This window comes from Crocodylus porosus, unplaced genomic scaffold (assembly GCF_001723895.1).
Source record: "Crocodylus porosus isolate Cpor-Errol unplaced genomic scaffold, CroPor_comp1, whole genome shotgun sequence".
NCBI lineage: Eukaryota > Metazoa > Chordata > Crocodylia > Crocodylidae > Crocodylus > Crocodylus porosus.
This window is the reverse complement of record NW_017728918.1, coordinates 94664698-94684633: the sequence shown is the minus strand read 5'-3', so window position 1 is coordinate 94684633 and position 19936 is coordinate 94664698. Positions and strand designations below refer to the sequence as shown.

The 19936-nt window shown below is 38.0% G+C and overlaps 1 protein-coding gene across 2 annotated transcripts in view; it reads left to right on the top strand.

Annotated features, from left to right (window-relative positions):
* GOPC (golgi associated PDZ and coiled-coil motif containing) overlaps positions 1–18150 on the top strand; it is a 47707-nt gene extending 29557 nt beyond the window's left edge. The window contains exons 3-9 of one of the 2 annotated variants that reach the window (XM_019537957.1): positions 376–399; positions 6992–7167; positions 9089–9254; positions 10549–10644; positions 11816–11980; positions 13148–13328; positions 14564–18150. In XM_019537957.1, coding sequence (XP_019393502.1) covers positions 376–399; positions 6992–7167; positions 9089–9254; positions 10549–10644; positions 11816–11980; positions 13148–13328; positions 14564–14682 — 927 coding nt within the window. In that variant the 3' untranslated portion in view covers positions 14683–18150. The remainder of the gene's footprint in view (positions 1–375; positions 400–6991; positions 7168–9088; positions 9255–10548; positions 10645–11815; positions 11981–13147; positions 13329–14563) is intronic. The other variant, XM_019537959.1, reaches the window with a different exon arrangement.
* Positions 18151–19936: the final 1786 nt, after the last annotated feature.

Genomic DNA, 19936 nt, shown 5'->3' with positions numbered 1-19936 from the left:
TTTTAGGTTCAGAACGGCTCAGAAGCAATTCTAAAAATTAATGAAAAATGTGAGCGTTCATATAGCATTATATTGAATGTTATGCATTTGTAGAACTTTCCTTTGCATTTATATTTAATAAAGAAATTACTGCAAGCTGTTCTCTAATGCTGGTTTTCAGTGATTTGATATTACAATGCACACTTCAAATGCAGAGGCTCTTATGAAAAAGCTTACTTATTGCCATGCTTATTATTACGCACTTTAGTAAAGATCGTTAGTAACTTTCTGACAAGCTAAGACTATTTTCATTCATTTTCTTGTTTTCTGCCTTACTTTTATATTGTCCATATTGTCATGTTTTTCTAATATGGAACTCTCTTCTTCTGTCTTAAGCCTCTCCTTTCTGTGGATGAGATGGTAAGTATCCACAAATCACCTTTACATGTAAGGCAATGCTTTTATTTTGTGCAGCAGTATTTATATTTTGGCTGGGAGGCTAACACAACAGATCTGTATCTGGTTTCTTCCCCTTTCTTGTTGATTATACATCTAATGCTGTTGACAGTTCATTATTTTTGGTGCACTTTCTGGTGCATGTTCATATTTGTTTCTCCTACTGGGTCTTATGTGGGATGATATGGTCTGGTACTTTTACATCCTCAAGTTATGTCTTTTGCAAATGGAAACCTAATTTCAAGCTGTTGCACAATTTATTTAAAAACTGACAATATCCAACTCAGGCTCATAGATCAAGCATGGTAGATACTGTCAATTTTTAATAACCTGTACACACATTTCAAACGTTTTTGTAATATTTTTCAGTTTTCTCTAGCTTCATATTTCAATATTTTGTTACGTTTTCCCTCTTCCCCCTTTCCCAGTACCATTTTTAGGAATAAGTTGCTTTAATATAACTTAACAGTTCTTTGATATCTAAAATACCTAAGCTTATGAGCTCTCTGGTAGCCGTGAACTCTGAAGACAATCATTTCTTAAACCTTGTGAATGATAGACTTCAAGATTTTTAAACACACAATTCAATTAAAATAAAATTTAGTTATTTATCCCCTAGATACTTCTCAAAATTTGCTTTTCTTCCTTTGACAAAAAATGAGGTAATTAAGGATTGTGATCTGTCATCATCATGAGTACATTTAGATGAGAAGTTCATGAGAACAAGTAAATAATCAGAAGGTTTTTGTTTAATATAGTTTATGTAAAACATAGTTTTCTGCTTAAAGGAACCTCAGACATACTGTAAACACTAGGAAGTACCATCTGCTTATAATTGGTTAATGAAAAGACTGAGGTACTTGCATATTAAGACAGTAAATAATGATTTGATCTTGGCCCATCAAGTTTATACTCTGCTATTTTCATAAGTTGCAGTGTAGTGTGTGGTTAATTATTATTTTTATACCACAGTAAGGAAGTATCTTTTACTGTTATGATAAATGTGGTTTTATTTGGAGCAGGAATTTTCAATGTCAAGAATTGTAGGCGTATGTTTGTACAGACTACTTAAATGATGGACTGTGTTAATTATAGCGTACTGCTTGTGCTCAATATATTTTAAGGTTCTGTTCTAGTTTTCAGCTTAATCTCATCTTTTAAATGCAGCTACAACTTTGTCATGTTATTTCTGGAATGTAATTTTCCAAGCTTTGTCTTAGCCTGAGAGAAAACTCATAAGGGAGAAAAATTGAGCAACATTATTTTATTTACCTTTGAGTTATATTATTTGTAATATTATTTGGATGTTAGTATTTCATATGGAAACCAAACAGTGTTAGAAGCATCAAATTTGATTTGAAACAAGTAGGAAGTTGACATTGATTCATCTTGACTGAAATTTTAAGAAATAAGCCCATTTTGAAGATAATTAATTTGGATTGATTTAAATATCGTGGATCATTTTACAGCTGTAGCTTGTGGCTGCCAGATCTCAGAGACTGAAAATAGAAGCTTCTTTTAGGGGTTGTTAAGCAAAATGGCCTGGATCAAAGAAATTTTACCTTCTCAAAGACTTTCGTCTACATAAAGAACAGTCTCCCTCCCTGCCCCAGAGCACCAAAAATGCTATGAAAAAAGTATTGTTAACACAATATTAGTATTTCAAATAAAAATACCAGGTTATATAGAGTGAAAAATAAATATTCTGCCTTAATAATGTTTGCTTGTGCATAAATCCTAAACCAGTCTCTCTCTTTTGACTATTTGTCAAAGGCACTTTTGTCCTATCCTGGGAGCAGATAACCCTAAAGCCAGCCTAGTAGGTACACCCAAGAGTATTGAATCCCCAGATGGTGTAGAGTTGCCATAATTTCACTTATACTGTGACCTTTGTGGCTGATATGACTGAGGCATGTGTGTGCCTTGGCCAAACTCCCATAGTTACCCCTTAGCCACTGGCCATAGCTGTAAATTAGAGCATCCTCAAGGCCATATGTCATTAGATGGTGAGGACGGATGTAATGGTGAATATGTTGTTATTTTAAAAAAAATTGCTCAGGAACCTATGTTATGCAAAGTACATCTTAATGCATATGGTAGTCCAAATTCCCAGATTGGATCTGAGGAATGGTATGTTGCAGTTCAGGATGGGGAGAGACAAAAGATTTTAACCCTCGCTTCCTAGCTCTGCATTCTGTGCTCTCTGTCCTCTCATCAGAACCAGATAGATGACCCCTATATGTTTTCCCAGCTTTCTGAAACCAAAAGATTCCCCTCGGTATTTGTAGAGAACCTAACCAGTGTTTTGTGTTATACCATGTTTTCTTTTCTTCCAAAGACATCAAGAAGTTAAATATTATTACTAGCTCACACTTTAAATACACTTCTAAGTTAGATGCACATTGCTGGAAGAATGCCCCTTTTCAATCATAGACCTCAACCATGAGGTCGCTCCTGTTCTTTTCCCTCTTTTCTCATCAGCCAAATGCTGTACTTATTCACGGCTGCTGCTTGATCTCCTTCTCATCCCGCCAGCAGCTTCATCAAAAAAGCGAACAGTCTCTAGCAGGAGCAGATCCAGGGGATTGCAGTGGTGTGGTCACACCCTACTTGATTTTTGATCCACCCAAAGTTTAAAACCAAGTACCCAGCAGCATCAGTGGCACTTCTGTTAAGACGGTGCTGATGAAGTCAATTGACTTCATAGCTTAATATATTCCATCTGATTTCTGCTAATGGCTTTTTCCTCCGTAGGTGTTAATGACCGTCTCTCTTAACAGTCTTCATGTTCCACTAATCAAGCTGTTCTTTCTTCAGCAATTTTGCTGTCTGTTTGTTGGTCCTAGTCTCTTCTCCCATTTTGCATCCCTTCACTCTGTTTTTATGTCTTTTTTTGAAATAATAGATTTGCGCATGGAGTCCAGTTTTCAGCAGCAGCTAGAGTTTCAGCTTTTGGCTGATTATCCAAGAGCTGCTGACAGTTCTGCTCTGAAGAGTTAAAACTAGTTTTGCCTGAGCAGGAAAGGGAGGGTGAATGAACTGAGTATTTAGGTTCTGCCCCTCCTATATGCAGCCATTTTTTCCTCCTTCATTCTGCCTTCCCAAAACAAAGTGCACATTTTAATGGGGGTATGTGAAAAAACGTGGTGTACTCACCAGATCTATCCTCTTCCTCTTGATAAAGCAGTCAGGTAATCACCAAAATAACTTTAGCATTTTTTTTATTTTAACTATATTATTTAGCCCATCTTTCTTTTAGAGTTAAGCCCCTTCTTCCAGCGTTGCTTGATCTTAATTGTACATTAGTCACGTGTCCTTTTCTTGAACTTTGTTCTCTAACTTTCGTTTCCACCCAGGAGAACCTCTACAGTCTTTTCTCCTAAGCCTGATGAAGGGTGTTTATGCCTAAAAGCTGGCAATTAAAGGCATTTTTTTGCAAAAATCTGGTTAGTCTAATAAAAGATATCATCACCTCTACCACAAGTCCTGACTACTTTCTCCATACCTAGGTATTTTTGACCATACAGAGTGTCAATAACGCCAACATGTCTGACACTACCTACATCTCAGCTAGAGAACTTTGTGCAGTGTTGAGCGCTATGTTATAAAAGACGGAGAAACTGGGGAAGAGGCAAGCAACAAAGGTGGTAAAAAGATTTGAAAGCAAGCTCATTTAGTCTGGGGAAAAGGAGATTAAGTAGGGAACATATAATAGCAGTTTTCATATGTTTAAAAGACTGCCACAAGAACGTGGAGAAAAATTATTTCCTTTGCCAGAGGGGCGGCCAGGACATGACGCAGCAGGTTTAAACTACAGTAAAGCGAATTCAGATTAAATCTCAGGAAAAACTTCTGAACCATAAGATCAGTAGAACAATAGAGAATAGCTGTTTAGGGAAACAGAATAGTCTTCTCTGGATGTTTCCAAAAAGGATCTCTAGCAGTATCCGTATGGGATGGTTTAGAAGAGCAAATTGTGTGTCTGTGCAGGGAGGGTGGACTACATCATAGGCGATGCGTGGGGGGGAGCATGTGTCCCCATGATATTGGCTGCTGCCAGCTTCTACAGGTGGTCACCATCACACCCCTCACTGCCGATGCAGCCATCTGTGTCTGCAGGTAGTCCCCACTTGCCACCTTCCCGCCTCTGACACTTCTGGCAGTGGCTGTGGGCGGTCCCTGCTCGCCACTCACGACCCCCGTCTCCCCCCCCACCACTGACACCGGCATCTGCTGGTGGTCCCTGCTTGCTGCCACTGACAAATGGTGCTGCCCCCCCTGTCTTGAGAGGCATCAGTCGTTCATGGACTAGATGACCCTGAAGGTTCTTTTTAATCTGATGATTTTTATGATTTCAAAAGAAGCTTTCATCTCAAAATGTAGCAACTTTTAAACAAATAATTTAAAGTAGTTTCAAATAGCACACCTGTCTTCAAGTTGCATGGAAAGATTCTTTGGATTTCTAATCATACTTTTCCAATATTTAAAATGCCATTTCTCTGAATCAGTGACCCTCAAGAAGAATTGGGGAAATCTAAGGGTAGAATCGTGTTTCACCTAGTGAATGATCAAAATGCAGTTTGTGACCAACTCTGAATTACCTGAATAGTGTAAGTGCTACCTTTTGAGCATGTGAATTCCTGTTACAGGAAGAACGAAACTTGGGTACATCTCTGGGAGAGTAAGCCTATTCCTATAATGAAGATATTTACATGCAGAGAAGGGGGATGGTTCTTACCTTTGAAGTTGAATCCTGTCCTAAGTGCCTACACAATAAAACAAAAATTTATGAAAAATATTTATTTTCAAATGTTTATTAGCAAATACCTAAAGTAAATGGGGGGCGAGGGAGAGTCCTGTTAAACAGTAGTAGATTCCCCCTTTTCCCTTCATTGCGACTGCTGTGCACATTGGAAGGAACAAGTCTTCTCAAACTTTCACTGCCTCCTTTCTTTCTCTTCCTTTGACCCCACTGTTCATCTTACTTAATATAACTGCCTGTCATCAGTACCTCAACCTTCGCCCCTTATTCCTTTTAAGTCTATCAGTGCCATGATTACTTTGCTGCTGTCTGCAATATTTTGATCCTTATCCCCATCTCTTCTTTGTCTGTTGTTTGTCACCTTTGATTGTAAACTGTTTTTCCAGTGTGTGGATAATGCCTGACACATTGAGGTTGCTGTTAGAATACGAATAGCACTTGGTAACCTAAATAATATTAGTAACCTAATATGTTGAGTTTCTCCAAAAGTAACATCATTGGAAGACAAGTAATAAAGAATATATAGGCATTTGGACATCTTCAAATTGAGCATTTTGAAAATAAAAAAATCAAGGGAAAAAATCTGCCTAACTAGTTCAGCTCAGCACATGTATTACATCAGAGATCCAGATTATTTCAAGACTTTGGAGTTAGTCATTAAAACTATTATGAATATATGATGGCTTCTTTTTTCCAGTACTTTTTCTGCTGAATGGTGTAGGCATTAAAGAGTTTGTGTACGTGGGAGTGTGCTTAGAGCATTTTCTTTATTTTTGTTAAATATGATGTGTATGTTTGTAAAAAGCTAAATACCATTTGTTAGTTTTTTTGCAATACAGAGCACATAGGAATAAATCATACCAATTAATGAAGGCAGATACTTGCTTCATATTGGTTGGGAGAGATGCAACTTAAATGCTGCTGATTAGTATATTAAAGTAAAAAATTGTGGAGAAATGAGTATCTGATATATGGTTGGTATTGAATCTGTAAAAGACTGTGTAGCATGTTATTCCCTTTGGAATCAGACAAATAATTTCTAAAACTTCCAGTAATTTCTCTTTCAGAGATATGGTTGCTGATGTGTCATGTATTTGGAAGTTGCCTATTTTTATTTTGTAATTTACCACACGTTTCGTTATAACCAGATTGTCTGACATTTTTTTCTCTTAAGCATGAGAAGCAAGGCTTTATGTGGGTACCTTCTGCAAGTACTTCATACCCAAAAGCTTGTGTATATCCCACCGCCCGCAAACTGTCTAGTTGGTCCAATAAAAGGTATCGCCTACAAAAATCCTTGCCCTGTACATTTTTCTGGGACCATCACAGCTACAGCATCTCCCCAGCCCTGTCAAACAATGTCATAATATTGTTTTGAATAGTTTAATCTTAAATTGATAATTGCGTTGATTGTGTTATATACAGGTTTTCTTGATAAGTCTTTAAGTGTGTAGCTTTTTATAGGGGACATTTTCAAAAGGGCTGTTTGTAAAATTAGGTACCTACGTGTCTCTAAAAATCTCTTCTTTTTTTTTTTCAATTTTTCCCTGGAAGACAGGAAAAGGTTATAGTGATAAAGAGATAAGTAATTCCAATAAAATCTTGTTTTTTATGAGTCTACTTGCTATAAAGGAAAAAGCTGTGGCACCACAGCCCTTTCTAAGTAGAATAAAGCATTGTTTGCAGTACAGCAATTATTTCATGTTTGTTTGCAGAAATGTTTAATGCTGGTCCTGTAACTAAGATAAAACCTCACTGGCGTTTCTTTCTTTCTTTCTTTCTTTTCTTTCTTAGGAAAGAGAGCTGGAAGCCAATAAGAAAGAAAAGGTCAAAGAAGCTCAGCTGGAAGCTGAGGTGAAGTTACTGAGGAAGGAGAATGAAGCACTTCGTCGACACATAGCTGTGCTCCAGGCTGAGGTTTATGGAGCAAGATTGGCAGCCAAATATTTAGATAAAGAACTAGCTGGAAGGTTTGTAAAATCAATTCAGGTCCAGTCCATTCAAATGTTTCTCACAGAGACAGGGATTGTTCTTTTGCTCCATGTTGTTCCTTAACTAAGACTTTCAGGAACTGGTAGTTTTTGTAATAATTTTTGAGATTCAGTTTTTTGGCAAGTTTGGACAAACTTGCCCTTAGGTCTTTCTGTTCCTCTTACCACTGAAGGTAAAGCAGCAGCGTGCCCATTGCTTACTGAAGTTAGCATCCGGTTAGCATCTCTGGGAAATGCACGTTCTTTTGCCCAGGCTTTGGTCTAAATACTCTGGGTCAGGTAGATATCTATCCTGACATTGATCAGATGATTAACACACTTTATTTCTCCAGGGAAAGGAGAGAGATTTTTCTCTCTCCTAAGAACAAAAGTTCATTTTCCTTAGCTTCATGAAAGCTTATCAAACTAGGTAAAGTAAGTCAAGTTCCCAAAGGTTTTAAAAGAAAATATTTGTACCAAACCCAAAAGGAAAATCAAACATACTGTGTATGCATGCATAAAGTCACTATAAGTTGGTAGCAGGTCACTTGGAGACGGAAACCTATTGTGCTTAATTATGTACTAGAATATAGAAAGTCATAGTCCCTTTCCTAAAAGTTGAAAAATCTAAGTGGGATCCAGGTTGTAGCCATATTGGTCTACAGGCAAAAGGAATCCAAACCCATGGTAGACATGATATCTTTTATTAGACCAACTAGATATTTGCAAAAAAAAATTCTTTATCTTGCAAATAAAGAACATTTCTTTGCAAATATCTAGTTGGTCTAATAAAAGATATCATCTCTACCACAGGTACTGATTCCTAAAATCTAAATGGGCATTTGAGATGAAAATGTGAGAAGGGGATTTAAAATACTGCTACAGTAATGGTGAATGATTAGCAAGATGTATCAGAATCATCTGCATACGTCTTGTTAGGTTCCTTTTGTCTTTCTAAACTACTCTTAAATACAGTACTCCTCTACAGAATTGCTCTTACTACTTTTCTCTTGAATTACAATGTTACCTCTTTTTTCCAATTTATTCTTTGCTATAATTTCATCCACTGTCCCCTAAGACAAGTCTACAAGGCTGCTTCCAGGAAAGGGTTTGGGACCTTTGGTTTATAAGGGAGAGGAGAGCTTCCTTTGCTGTTGTTGCTGCAGCTCTCTCCATTGCCAGACAGTTTCTTCTGCCCAAACCTTGAGACATGGTTGGCCTTTTTTGCCTTTTACGTCTCTTTTTGGTTTGAACCTTTGAGGCAGGTCCAAAATTAAAAGTGTTACAGGGAGGCAGGGACCAGATTTAACCAGGAGATGGGATGAGGAGGAAAGAGCTTCACTTGATAAACTGTAGACATTATGGCTGCTTACAGACATTAAAAAAAACAAAACAAAACACTTTACTAGAAGCAGAAGCATATTAGTTCAACCTGATGCTGAAGTGTCCATATGGACTGGGTGCTTCAGCACTGCTTTTTGGTGCTTTTATCTGAAGTTGAATCTATCAGGTATTATATAAAAATGCCATAAAAGCCTCACTAAAATGCCCAATCTACACATGCGTTGGGCAAGCTGGATCCAGCTAGCATGATGTCTCTTCTGGGCATGTGCTGGTTCGGCATGGGAGTGCACCAAGCGTAAAGCACCAAGGTTTGGTGGAGGGGGAGTGTTTCACGTCTGTAAGCAGCCTGCGTATTTGCTTTCACAAGGTGTTCTGAGTATTGCAGGATAGAATGCAGCAATCCGCAGATGCTAACGTTTCAGGAAGTGCTTTGTGCAGTTCCTTAGCGCTGTTGTTATACTATTTTGATTATTCCAGTTAAGCGATTGCAGTATGATGGGGGAAATGAATTGTGGCTAGTGGAATACCTCAGTTTTCAGTTATGTGTTTAGTCTGTCTTTCCTTTCTTTTTGCGTAGGGTTCAACAGATTCAGTTACTAGGTCGAGATATGAAGGGACCTGCTCATGACAAACTCTGGAACCAGCTTGAAGCTGAAATTCACCTGCACCGTCACAAAACTGTTATTAGAGCATGTCGGGGTCGTAATGACCTGAAACGACCAATGCAAGCACCACCAGGACATGTAAGTTAACAATTGATTTTTTTTTTCCTTCCCCTGACATCAGTGAACCATCAGTCACTGTTTTCCAGGGAGAACTAAAATGTGTGATTCCTCATTTCATTGATTTGTTCCAATTTGTTGTCTCAGAGGAATGTAACCACAAATACGAGTTATCATGGTATTATGTATATACATAAAATGACTTTATGTTTGGAAGTTGTAGGCACTCAAGATTTGTTAAAATTGAATTCCTTCTCTTTAGGTGCTTGCATATAGATTTAGAAGTGCAGATTTAGTTATCTATGTTGGTCTTAACAAATTTCTTTATCAAACAATTTTTGTTAACATTAAGGATGGACTGAAATTTCTATTTAGATTTTTCAAAAAGGTTTAGGGATTTTAGGGGGGCATCAACAGATGTAACAAAGAATCCTATTTTTTCAGAAAGAGTTTTTAAAAATATAATCCTAATTTAAATTAAGATTAATCTTAGGCACAAAATCATTCATTCTTTTTAAAAAATGTATCCTATGGATATGTGCATATTTTGAAGCAGATGATATATGCAGCAAGGGTTTTTTCGTAATATGATGGCAACAGCAATTTAACAAAATTCAATAGCAAAAGAAAAGTTGAATAATGTTTTATTTCTTATTTAAGATATAATATGCAATCCCAAGCACTTTTTTTTATTTGCTGAATTATGAAACTATATCTTAACTGTTTTTTTCTATTCACTTTTTGTCAATATAACTTCCAGCATTGTTACGTATTTCCAATGATGGACCTATGATGTGTCCCAAAAATGTTTTGTTTACTTTGGTTTTTTTGGTGGTCCTTCTCTTTTCAGGAGTCATCTTCTGCCTTGTGTATCTCTTGCTAGCATAGGAACACTATACTGGCTGCGTCTGTATGTTCATTAATGCGCTGTTGTTCCTGTGCATTAAGTTTAGTACTTGTAATAACAGGTACTAACTGATTGCACAGTAACTGGCACTACTGCACAGTGGCGTCAGCATACAGTCTTTTTGTGACACTAATGTGCAGTGGACTAATTCAACTCTGCAACAGCACATTAGCACAGCTTTTGTTGTGACGGTAATGCACAGTCAAATTAATCTACTGCGCGTTTAGCATCTTGTATAGATACACCCACTGTAATCAGGAGTAAAGTTGAGTGGTGTAATCTTATCATTTGGGCTGGCGTGTACTCATGTAGCTTATCTGATGTTTGTATATTATCCTTCCACGCTTGAAAAACAACAATCAAAGTTTCTTTAAATTCTCATTAATGCTTTTTCACTTGTTAAACTAGGATCCAGATTCCTTGAAGAAGAGTCAAGGTGTTGGTCCAATCAGAAAAGTTCTTCTAGTCAAAGAAGACCATGAAGGATTAGGCATTTCAATCACAGTAATACATATTTACATTTTATTTTCTACTTCCTACTCTTTATGTACAGTTAACTTTTACCCTAGCCATATAATTTATGGAGAAGATGATGGGTATTACTGTAGCTGCCAGTGGTTTTAATTCTTGGCAGCTGGATGAATTATGTTGTTGTAGATCAGCAGTTATCTGCTTGAAGAAATGCCACTAAAATTCTTTTGAGACCATCTTTGTTGATGAACAATAGAAAATTGCTTACATGAGCACGTATTTTAAAAAAATCCTCTAAAATATACAAAGATGTTAAATTTAGCTGGGTATTTTTTATTAACTGTTCAGAAAAATGAATCAACCATTTTTACTTACATCTCATGTGCATCAGAGCGCATGTGTAAATTAATGAGTAATTTTAGATGAATTTCAAAGTGTGCAGAAGAATTAAAACCTTTTATTATTTTTTTAATATCTAGATTCCAAAAGACTATTTATTTATTCCTTTTTTTTTTTTTAAATGACATTTTTGAATTTAGGCGTCTCGGTAATAAAACCAGCACTGAATTCTCACAAACAACGAATATGACCTTTGTCAAGTCAAAAGAAGAATGATGGTTCATAATGAAAATATCTGATGAATACCAAATATTAGTCTGAAATATTTCATAGGACAGTGACATTTAATAAGGTTTTTTGGTTTTTAATTATGTGTTGGCTTTATGCATGAAACTAAGTGGGCTGATTTTTTTTTTTCCTCTAAAGCCTAATTTAGTGATCCAAAAGGACTTACAGCTCTGAAAATCAAGGGACTTTGATTTCTATTGATTGATATTTAACTTTTAGGGACATGAGTTTAAAGGTTTTTGCCATAACTTCTATATTATATGTAATGTGTATAGGAGCTTTCGAATAATTTAGTATCCGATGCATATTTTTTTAACTTGATTGATCAACTTGGTATATTGATTTTAAAATACTTTATTATTATCAGAATTATGTTCTGGAACTCCTTGAGTATTTATCTGAGATTTGTACCCTACAGACAAGTGAGCAAGGTTGAGAATCATTACATAAATACTTTTCCCAAAAACACTGTGGGTAATTTTCTCTATAAGAACTGAAACAAAGCTGTGAATAGAATGCTGATTTCTGTCAGCAATAGCTTTAAATACCACCTTTTTCTTGTGTTTTGTTTTGATAGGGTGGGAAGGAGCATGGTGTTCCTATACTAATCTCAGAAATCCACCCTGGTCAACCTGCTGACCGATGCGGAGGGCTGCACGTTGGAGATGCCATTCTGGCAGTTAATGGTGTCAATCTGAGGGACGCCAAACACAAAGAAGCTGTAACAATTCTTTCCCAGCAGGTAGTTTATCATGCTGTTCATTAGTGCCTTAATGCATAGCCTTTCTTCTATCCCAGGGCTATCCAACATGCAGCTTAAGGAGTTAATTTCAAGACTGTGAGCTCCTAACTGGGTGTCATTTCTCCCACTGCTCCAGTTGCTGCTGCTGCCAGGATCTCTGGGCTCCATCTCTGCCTCTTTCCTCCACCTTCCACTTCTGTCCCTAGCCCTGGGGGCAGCGCAGGGTGGAACGGCACAGTCTGTGGTGGAGTGGCACAGTCCTAGGGAGCCTGTGGCTTGGAGGAACCTGGGGCCCCCACACAGTGGAGGGGGGAAGTAGGGAGATGGGTGCTAGTGGTATGATGGGGGGCTGCAGCCTCTCCAGGATAGGACACCCTTGTTCTACCCAATTCAGTTTGAGAATTCTAAATTTCTTGTGGACCCCATAGGTATGTATTAGCTCCATGCCCTTGTCTCTCATATTTCAACATTGTATTCAACAGTAACAGAAATTGATATTAATTTCTGTGGATTAATCCTAGAAAATAGGGTTGGAAGAGACCTCAATTCATCTGGCCCATCCACTGCCTCAAAGCAAGATCATTTTTGTTTAAACCATCCCAGTCAAGTGATCATTTAGCCTGCTCTTAAAAATTTCCAAGATCAGGATTCAAAATGTCATATGTAATCTGCTTCAGTGCTTACCTACCCTCATACTTAGAAAGTTCTTCCTAATATCTAACCTAAATTTCCATTCTTGTGGTTTAAGATTACTGCTTGTACTGTCTGGCCACAGAGAATAATTTATTCTTTTTTTTAATGATCATTAGTGTACAGGCGACCCTCGCCATTTGTGTGGGATATGTTCTCGTATCCCCTGCAAATGACGAAATCTGCGAATAAGGCACCACGTTCATGAATTCATTGTCCGGGGTGGGAGCACAGCTGCTCTGGTAATGGTGGGAGTGTGGTGGCGGCAAGCGCGGAACTCCCGAGGAGCTCCTTTAGGAGCTTTTAAGAAGAGGGTTCAGCATTTTCGAATATTTGAAACTGCGAACGCCGAATCTGCAAATAGTGAGGGTTTCCTGTATTTCAAGACTGTGCTTGACACACACCCCCCACCCCCTCAGTCATCTCTTCTCCAGTCTAAATAATCCCAGTGACGTGATAATCTTGATTTTGTTTTAGAGAGGGGAGATTGAGTTTGAAGTGGTGTATGTTGCTCCAGAAGTGGACTCAGATGATGAAAATGTAGAATATGAGGATGAGAGTGGACATCGTTATCGTCTGTATCTTGATGAATTGGAGGCAGGTGGAAATTCAGGTTCTAATAGGAAAGATGCAAGTGTGACTGTCAAACCATCACAAGGTAAATTTTTTTTTTTTAATGCATTTTAAGGAAGGTAGGAGGGAGGATCTGGTAACCTATAGGCCAGTCGATTTTGACCTCAGTACTGGGTAAAATTTTCGACAAAATTATCAAAAAGTCAATTTATGAGAGAGTGGCAGAAGGATACCCAACATGGTTTTGTTGTGGGCAGGTCATGTTGTGGGCAGGACCCCAGCTAGCAGGGTCATGGTATGGTATGGCATGAATTCATTGTGGGCAGGACCTGGCTGGAGTGCTATATCCAGTTCTGGATGCTGCACTTTAAAGAAGACACAGAGAATCTTGAAAGGGTTCAGAGAAGGGCCACCTGAATGATTAAGGGCCTGGAAAACAAACCTTATGAGGAAAGACTAAGGGATCTGGGACTGTTCAGCCTGGGGAAGAGAAGACTGTGGGGGGACTTGGTGGCCGCCTAGAAGTATGTAAGGGGTGAATATCAGGAGCTGGGAGAAACACTGTTCACCAGGACACCCCAGGGGAAGACAAGGAGCAATGGCCACAAACTGTTAGAGGATGGTTTCAGGTTGAATGTAAGGAAGAACTTCTTTATGGTAAGGGTGATCAGAATCTGGAATAGACTTTTTTCAAGGAGGTGGTGCAGTCCCCAACCTTGGAAGTGTTCCAGAGGAGAGTGGACAGACACCTTGTTGGGATCATTTGATCTCAGGAGTATTCATTCCCAGAGAAGTAGGGTTGGACTTGATGATCTTTTGAAGTTCCTTCTAGCCCTTAATTTGTATTATTCTATGATTTTAAAAGCCAAAACTTCTTATACATACCTGTTTGACTAGAATTAATCATTCTTTCCATTAGTTTTAAAATGTCTGTTCTAGTTGCATGATAATAGATTAAGTTCAGCCAATTCACCTGACTTTGTAAGGTCTTTAAACATCTTTTGTCATCTGCAAATTTTCACTCTCTTCAGCTTTTCCCGTGTTGAAAATTAACCATTTTCGTAATTTGTTTTGATTCTTGGTCAGTCCTAGTCTGTGTCATCCAATTCCCCATGTTCAATATTTGCTTACATTTTGGGATATTTATTTAAGATTAGAGAAGTATAATTTTTTTTTTCTTCACAGGTCAGTGCTGATTTTCTTATCATCTAGGAGTCTTAGCTAAAATTTTCATTGTAATTTCAGCAAGCTTTCCAAGTAGCATCTGTAATTCTGAGGATAACCTTGGCTCCTTTAAAATATGTGTGTTTTAACTTGCAGTGTTTGACAAGAAGCCGAGTATTGATGGACATGAAAATGGAGACCTAGGAAATTCAGTTGAAACTCCCTTAGAAGAGACTGCACCAAAACTAGCAAATTCTGCTGAGTCCTTATCCTAAAAAATCAACTGGACTGATCACTTCTTTGGGAAAGACTGCTAATCAGTATAGACTATTCCAAATCTTGTATACCATTCTAGATTGTAAAAGGACTATTAAAAGTTAAAGGGAACCTATATTACTGGTGGCTGGGAAAACAGAGAAGTCAAGACCTCAGGGCTTCATTGTGAGCAATTCTAAATGTGTAAAACTGTTCTTATTTTTTTTTTCCTGTGACACACACTATTTAACATACTGCATGTAAAATGAAGTTTCTTTGAACTGTAAGCACCAAAGCATGTGGCTTCCAAAAAAAAGTATCTGAATATATTCAATGTAGAATTTTATTAATCTGCAGCGTGGGGGTAGACTAAAGTCTGCCAATTTCTTTTTAGTTTTTTGCCACTTAGTAGAAATATAGAATTAACAGCATTTTGATGTGAAATAGCCTTTAAATGTTAAGGGGAAAAGCAAGTTTATACCATTTCATGCCTGAGTTTTGAACTGCAATTTAAAACAATAGTACAAAATATTGTCACTCAGATTTTCACATACTAGCAAAAAGCACAAGTTGTACTTCAAAGAAAAAACAACAAAAAGTGGAAAGAACAATTGAGTATTTATTGTAAATTCTGATCTTCCAACCCATAATCATTTTAAGCATGAAGAAATTTTCAGAATTATTTACCTTCTTTAACAGTTCACTGCCAATCACTGATGTGCTTGAACTATTCTCCAAAAGTATTTGAATGGTGTTTTATAAAATGCAAAATTAGTGTAAAAATGGCTTCGAGCTCATTCAGAATTATGTCTGCCCTTGTGTGTTTTATCTGAATATTATATATTCAGCACTGAATGAATATAGTTAGAACTAGCAAGAATTGGTTTTATACATTTTGAGTTGTTCCTTATGGAGCTTGATCTTGTGTGGGGCAGAGCACTTTTTGATGGGTACTGAGCACACTTCATTTTCCAATAAAATTCTCTTTAAATGAGTGGGTGTTTAATAATGCTTGATACCCTGGAGGAGGTGCTCAGGAACACAGTATCTAGCCCTTGGTGTGTTACGGCATGGCAGTCTGTTGACATACGGGGTGTGGACAAACATAAGTTGCACTGTCATAGGAATGGTCAGTGAAACAGTTGCACAGAAACACGATATAATATATTTTAGTGTAAATTATTAATCTGCCTGTTCTTATAGCAGTCCAAGTAGAGCAAAGCCATTGTAACTTAACCCTGTTTTATTCAGAGTTTTAAAGTTTCAGCATTTTAGCTCATTTAAACTGCTGTAGAAGGGGACAGATGTAACAGTTAATTGTATTGGAACATCTGATATGCACTCTCAAGCAGCAAGCTTTTCGTCCTCTTTTAAACCAGTTTAAAGTTGACATCTGTCCACAGCCATCATTTCATTTGTTAAAGTTGAAGTGAAACACTGTTACCTTCTAAGAGCAGTTATATCCTAAAATAACAGATTATCGGAGTACATCTAAAGGCCTAAGGCACAGCTGGAAAATGTGACATCAAGGGTGGTTTCCTTTGCCGGTTTCTCAGACTGTATTTGTAGATATTTTAGTGAACAGCAACACTCCGTATGCAAACTGTCAAAAGTAAAATACCTTTTCTTATCCCAGCATGAAATGCCTGTTCTCCTCTTTAGCTGCTCTGTAGGTTGTTAAACAGCAATGTGAAAGACAAGGTTTTGTATTTGGAGAGTGAAACTAATGTGAAATGACAGCTTTGAAAATGTTACTGTATAGGATGTACATAAATAGAGAAAAACCTAAAGGCCTTTAGAGTAATATCACTTAATCTAATGTTCAATACTTGTGATGTAGAACACAGTTACTTGTCTCCCTTAGGACACTATATATATATATATGTTTATAGAGAAATCTTTAAAATGTATATACTTTATTCAAAGATTTTGCTATTTATAAGTCCTTTAACCGTTGCTCTTTACCTGAACATTTTGTGCATGGTTCCATTCGTGCAACCAAATCACTTCATTTATGGTCAGTTTTTTTTTCTTCTTTTTTTTTATAATAGCCCCTCTTACACTGTGTGCTTAGTCTAAATGTATAGCAATGCTTCTGAACAGAAGCTAGTATTTCAAAGTAGGACCAAGTAAGTAGGAAACATATCACCAAGGTGTTCATGAAAGCTACTTTCTGTGCATTTGAAGCTTTATATCTTACATGAATCTTTCAGGTGCATTTTAGCAGGTGAACTCATTGCAGTAATGTTGCATCCAGACACTCATTTTTCAAGTTGTCAAATCTAGAGTCAGCCCAACAAGGTGTATTCGAAATGTGATTGCAGCACTGAGCACATTGTATCATTCTAAGATAATCTTACACTTAAATAAATGTTTTCTAGGGAGGCCGCACCAGGGATCTTTATCTTTGGAAAAGAGAGAGTCCATGCTCCATTCACACCCTAGAACCACTTCAAATGTGTTTGGTCACCTCCACCTTGAGGTTGGACAGAAAGAAATTTCTTTAGCAACATGTCATAACTGATTTCTTATAGCCCTGTCACACTTCGTATGTATTCACATTTTTTTCACCCAGCTTTGATTTTCCTATATATAAGATCAGCAAAACTAACAGTATAGTGGTGGGAAGATGGCCAGAATGGCCAAAGCAAGTGCGCCACTTATTAATTTATCTAAACTTTGTTTGGGAAGCCCTGAATTAGAAAACGTTGCTGTGATGCTACTACAAAAGGAGAGTGTGGCTGTACCCCATTTTTCTTACCAGTTGGTACCACAGTGCAGATTTGCTCTTGTGATACTGAGACAGAAATTCACTTTTAAGATGACAAATGTTTAATAAGTTGGAGCTATCCAGATGCAATGTATACATATTTATTTTCCTCTGTTACGAGTGACTGGAGCACTCAAACCCACTGGTTCCCAGGGTTTGAATGAAAAATTTCCAAGGACAGTCAGTATTCAGGTTTTCATTTTTTTTTAAATATATAAAACACTGTTTACTTGTATATATTTTACTTCAAAGAATAAAACAAAGTTCTAAAGATTAACAATCTTCAGTTTGAGTGGATAATTCCTTGACTATTTTAATATTCTTAAGTGCGGTATTTCTTGAGGATTTAAAGGTGGATGACTTTGAGAACATTTGGGACCAGTGTCCACTAAGAGCATATTTAACTTCTGAAAGATGCTTAAGAACATTATATGTAATTTGGATGAAAAGTTATGTTTAGTATTTGCTTGGTAGAGATGTGTTTACTATGGTGAGGAGGGTCTGTGTCTGTCTCAGGCTTACTGCAGATGCATTGATTCATAGATATGTGTTCACATATCAGTGTTCAGATATTTATTGTATAATCCGTCCAAACACCTTTCTTTTCTTGGATTCATATTTGTAGGAGATAACATTTTACAACATGTGTATGATACCTAGTTAAGATGAGTTTAATATTTTTATTAGCTTGTAAATAAAGATAGAACCTTATGCATTATGATGGTTTCTGATCCTAATTTGCAACTAGGATTTCAGGTTCTTTGTATTATTTATAAAAAGTTAATTTGCACTGAACTCCATATAAATGCCCCCCTAATTAATTTGTTTTATATTATAAAACACATTTTAAAGACACAAAATTATTTCATTTTTAATGTATGTTTGAGTTGAAGGTGTGTTTTAATGTTTTCCCTTCAACAGCCGCCTATGCACAAGAACCTGAACATTCTCCTGTTTGGTTTTAATTTAAGTCTTTTGTCATATGTTTATTACGGCAGTGGCCAGCAACAACCTTGTGTTGGCCCTTGTGTTAAATGCTACAAACTGAGACTAGCAAATTCGGGTCCTGTGATAATATAAAAAGAACAAGATGGACATAGGTTGGGGGGAAATAATATAATGCACTAGCATAGTAAACAGTGGAATGGCAACAAATATTATTTAACTGCACAATTTCCTGGGGGTGGGGTGGGAAGGAGAGGGAAGTAATCATGAGTACTTATGCTGCATGTCAGAATTTCCTAATCCGAGATCTGTGCCCACCAATTACTGCAACACATGCCTGTATCACTGGGAGTTGTGAAAATGGAAAGAAAAGTGAAAGGGAATGCTGATAGGAAGGTGGAGTGGAGAAGTGGAGTGAATTTGAAGTGAAGGGAATAGTTTTTTTGCCAGCAGACTTGGTCTCTGCTGCCAGCTTGTTAAGAAATGTCTGTTTTAAGCCAAACAGAGGGGAGTACTACAGCCACTAAGCTACAGAAGGCATCATTATAATGCCTTTCCTTTGACTTGCATTTTTAGCTGCCCAGTGGTCCAGGGTGGAGGATGGTCCCAGTGAGCCTACTCCCAGCCTTCCATTTCAAGCACTTTCTTGGAACGTGAGAGATGTAAACTTGAACACCTTCAGCCTAAGGAAGGATTAGAAAGCCAGACCTCCCACTTCCTAAGCAATAACCACTAAACATTGTCACAATGTAGGCACATACCATCAGTAGGTGAACTCCAAGTCCACTTATAATATCGGCTCCCTCAAGAGACCTAAGCAACAAATACAGATTGCAGTGAGCTTAGTTGGAAGCTGGGTCCCAAAGGATCAAACCAGCTGGATTCTGCACGTCCTCAGAAGTCAAGCCAAGGCGCTGAGGAAACGTAGTTCAATATGGAGGGGCTGCCTGAAATTAGGCACTTAAGTTTGGCTCAGCTCTGCAAGCCACAAATCTGGGTTGCCTTTTGGAATGCAATTCGGGTGCCCAAGTCCCAGTTGGACCCACTTAACACCCAACTAGTATTTAGCTATTTGTCACTCACTCCCAGATTTTAGTTTTCATCAAATGGCAAATGGACACTGGGCACACCCAGACCAGCGTGGACATGCAGTATGTGGCGCAGCAGACCTATCTGCAGCACCACACACCACGCATGCAGGTGTTCCCCACCCTGCTACTCTGTAGTGTGGGGTGGGGTTTTTTTTGACTAGGAAATCCCAGGATCAAAAAAAACAATGCCAAAAAACGGGGTGGCACACGTGGCGACAGCATGTGCCACCCAAAGGTGGAGCCTGGCTGGGCGAAGCCATGCTCTGACTGCGGGCCAGGCTTCCTGCTGCAGGAGTGCTGTGGCTGCAACTCCCAGAGGCGCCCAGAGCCCCAGGTAAGGCCCAGCACAGTTATTGGCCCCATCCTCCCCTACCCCACGTGGGGTAACTTGCCACGCACCAGAGTGCCCATGGCACAGATATTCCCTAAGGACAAGCAGCAGCAGTGTAAGGCTGCTACTTGTCCTCA